Raw genomic sequence first — 3,032 nt, 5'->3', positions numbered from 1 at the left:
CTTGTCAAACGGGCTTTAGTGAGAAAAAAGATTTTGGTGGAAAATTTTAAGAAAAGGTAAACGAAAATGCATGTAAATTTGTTTATTTATTTATAATATTTAGACATTTTGTTTTATCTGATGCTGGCCTCTCATACAGCAAAGCAAGAGGTATGCCAAGATGGTAACCATACTCAAGAGCTTGGATGGTTTTTAGACTGAGCTTTGGGACTGTCCAGTCCTCCAAAGTGTTCCTTGTACCATGGCAGCAATAGACTGAGTGAAGGGGAGAATAATGTCTGCTGGACGGCTAACCGATTCCATAATATTGATTAGAATGAGATTATGATAATGTATCAAAAAATAAATAAATGAAAAAGTTTTATGTTCAGTGTATTCTGACTGGTTGCTTGTTTTTGGTGAAGATACACAAGTTCACATGAAGAGTGATTAGAAATACAACCAGCTTATATCACTATTAGATCTAGAGGGAGTTTAGGAGACTTTTGGTCTCTCATATTTGGTCTAGGTCTCCTGAAATGTACCATTTTTCAGCTTTTGGCCTCTCATATTCAGCCCTAGGGGTCCTTAAGTATACCAGTTTTAGTTAGAACATGTAGTAGTAGATATCTATCACTACTGTTATTATAATATTTTCATATTTTTAGAGATGAGATCAAAGTTTGATAATGGTGAGGATCTTCTTGATCCAGAGCAGCAGTACGGGGGCGGGGGTCACGGCAGGTTCCCTCACGGTTTCCCATTCGGTGGTGGAGGCTTCACTTTTAAATTTAATTTCTAATAAAATTAATTAATTGATAATACAATCAGCACACAACATCTACAATAACAAGAACAAATATTGTTTTTACAGGAACCAAAAAAATTAATTATAAATAATATTATTATTTATACATGACAATAAAATATTTCAATTCTCAAGCTACAAATACAGTAAAACTGCTACATGGTAACTGGAACTTATTGAGCAATGCTATATTAGCCTTTCTTAGTTCATTTCTGTTAGTTCTAGTGTCGTGAATGAGATGTCAGTGACACAACTGCATCTCTTTTCTGTTGATTCCACTCATATTCATACACTACTCTGTCTTGTATGAGGTGATAGTTAGGATAAGTATTAATACAAGTCTCTTTGTGTCGATAGTCTAGAATGAGTGTCCTTATCTTCTTATTATCCATTAGTGACTGGAGGATGAGTAGTATTGACTCAGTAGACAATGAAGTCTTCCTTAGATTCAGTTCAACTAGTGATGAGTTATTGAGGAGGAGGTGAGAAAGAGCCTGTCCACTAGTAGAAGTGATGAGAGGATTATCATAAAGATCTAATGAGGTAAGTGTAGAGTTGTGTTCAAGTGCTTGACAGATATTAGTAACTCCTCTATCACTAATGGAGTGGTAACTAATGACTAGTCCTTGTATTGTTTTATTATTAGTCAGTAGAATACACAAGTACTGGATACAATCATTAGTTAATGGGCTGTACTGTATCACAAGTCTCCTCAGGTTTAGTGTATGCAGTTTAGTTGATGATAGTAGAGATACTGTACTATTAGTAGATGAGGAGTGGAGGCTAATCCACTTATGATTATTATTAATATTACTAATCACTTCATTACACTGAACTGGAGATGGAGAGTAAAGGTATACCTTGTCACTGTCCCACTTCACTCTCCCCCTGACTCCTAATATAAACCAAAGGATTATACTTATATACATGTATGTACATAATAATACACATATTCACATCATGTGTATATACAAACAAACACAACTTGCTAGTTGTCACTACAACCAATAAACAAATACACACACACAATACATATGTACATACATACACACATGTAATGTGTACATATGTAGGGACAGGAATATAATGTATAAAATCCAGCCTTTTTATATCTTATGGCTTTTTAAAGTCAGTGTAGCAAGGCTTAAAGTAAAAAACAAGTCAGGAGTTGTCTAGCAGCAACTTAAGGTAGAGGTTTTGCTTTTTTGCAGCTAATAATCTACGAGGCTGAGCCCTTGAATGTTTTACATTGTTTCTAGTGTATAAAATTACATGTACATTGTACATGCTACATACACAAGTATGCATGTACACATGACATTACATGATTACATGTTCATCAATAATTATACTGACTGTCACAATAATCACAAATATTATACCTTTATCATGTAGTTCCTTGTCTTGTCTCAGTGCAGATATCATAATAGGATCGTCATTAATAGTTTCCAAAAAAAGAGAAGCTTTCTCATCATTACTAGATGAATCATTCCTTATCTTCTGTAGAATAGGAAGGGACACTTCTTCCACTGACAGTATAAACTCTAACAATTGAAGTGACTCCAACATTGAGTAAACACAACTACTAGGAATACGTCCCTTATCACCAGACACCAAGGATCTTCCATACCACCAAAATTTATCAGGATTGTTATATATCACCAGCTGCTCTCCCTCACTGAATAAAAGATCAATACCCCGTATTCCATGATAGTCAATACATGCTGTGTAAATAAATTTTGCTGTTAGTGTATCCAGTGATTGTGTACACTGATCCTTCTCTATACAATATATCAATCAGTTAATGATTTAATTACTAACATATCACATACTCTCAATATTTCCCTTTTCACTCATCAGCAGTTGTACACTAGTTATTGATATATTTTCTTGTAGTAACTCAATCTGTTTTTTATACTCCACTAATGCTTCCTCTCTTCCTGTGATGAGGTAGTATAGACATATTATACCACTGGGTAGAGTCAGTACCTGCTTTCATTAGGAGAGAGGTTTGGAAATACTGAGTCTCTGATTTCTTTGATTTGAATATTTTATTTATCAACTTCCTTCTAGTCAGTAGCTTCACTTTCAGTCTAGACTCTACAGTAGTGACACAATGAGAATTTTAATTAATAAGATAATTCTACTGATTGTTCAAATGATTATCAACTGCACATTACTTTAATACATGCTTTAAGTTAGTATACTATACCTGGTGTCGGTAGTATCCTTTCAATATACTCTA

At 34.2% G+C, this 3,032-nt stretch overlaps 1 protein-coding gene across 1 annotated transcript; it reads right to left on the bottom strand.

Moving 5' to 3' along the window:
* Positions 1-279: 279 nt before the first annotated feature.
* LOC109588443 (uncharacterized) lies at positions 280-2,894 on the bottom strand. Its single transcript, XM_020004616.1, has 4 exons — positions 2,777-2,894; positions 2,620-2,727; positions 2,170-2,568; positions 280-1,682 (listed from the first exon to the last, which is right to left on the bottom strand). The coding sequence occupies exons 1-4, from the start codon at positions 2,784-2,786 to the stop codon at positions 1,009-1,011; spliced, it is 1,191 nt and encodes a 396-aa protein (XP_019860175.1). The 5' UTR covers positions 2,787-2,894; the 3' UTR covers positions 280-1,008.
* Between the last annotated feature and the right edge of the window lie 138 nt (positions 2,895-3,032).

This window comes from Amphimedon queenslandica, unplaced genomic scaffold (assembly GCF_000090795.2).
Source record: "Amphimedon queenslandica unplaced genomic scaffold, v1.1 AMPQUscaffold_12090, whole genome shotgun sequence".
In the NCBI taxonomy this organism is placed as follows: Eukaryota; Metazoa; Porifera; class Demospongiae; order Haplosclerida; family Niphatidae; genus Amphimedon; species Amphimedon queenslandica.
This window is presented reverse-complemented; position numbering and strand designations above follow the sequence as displayed.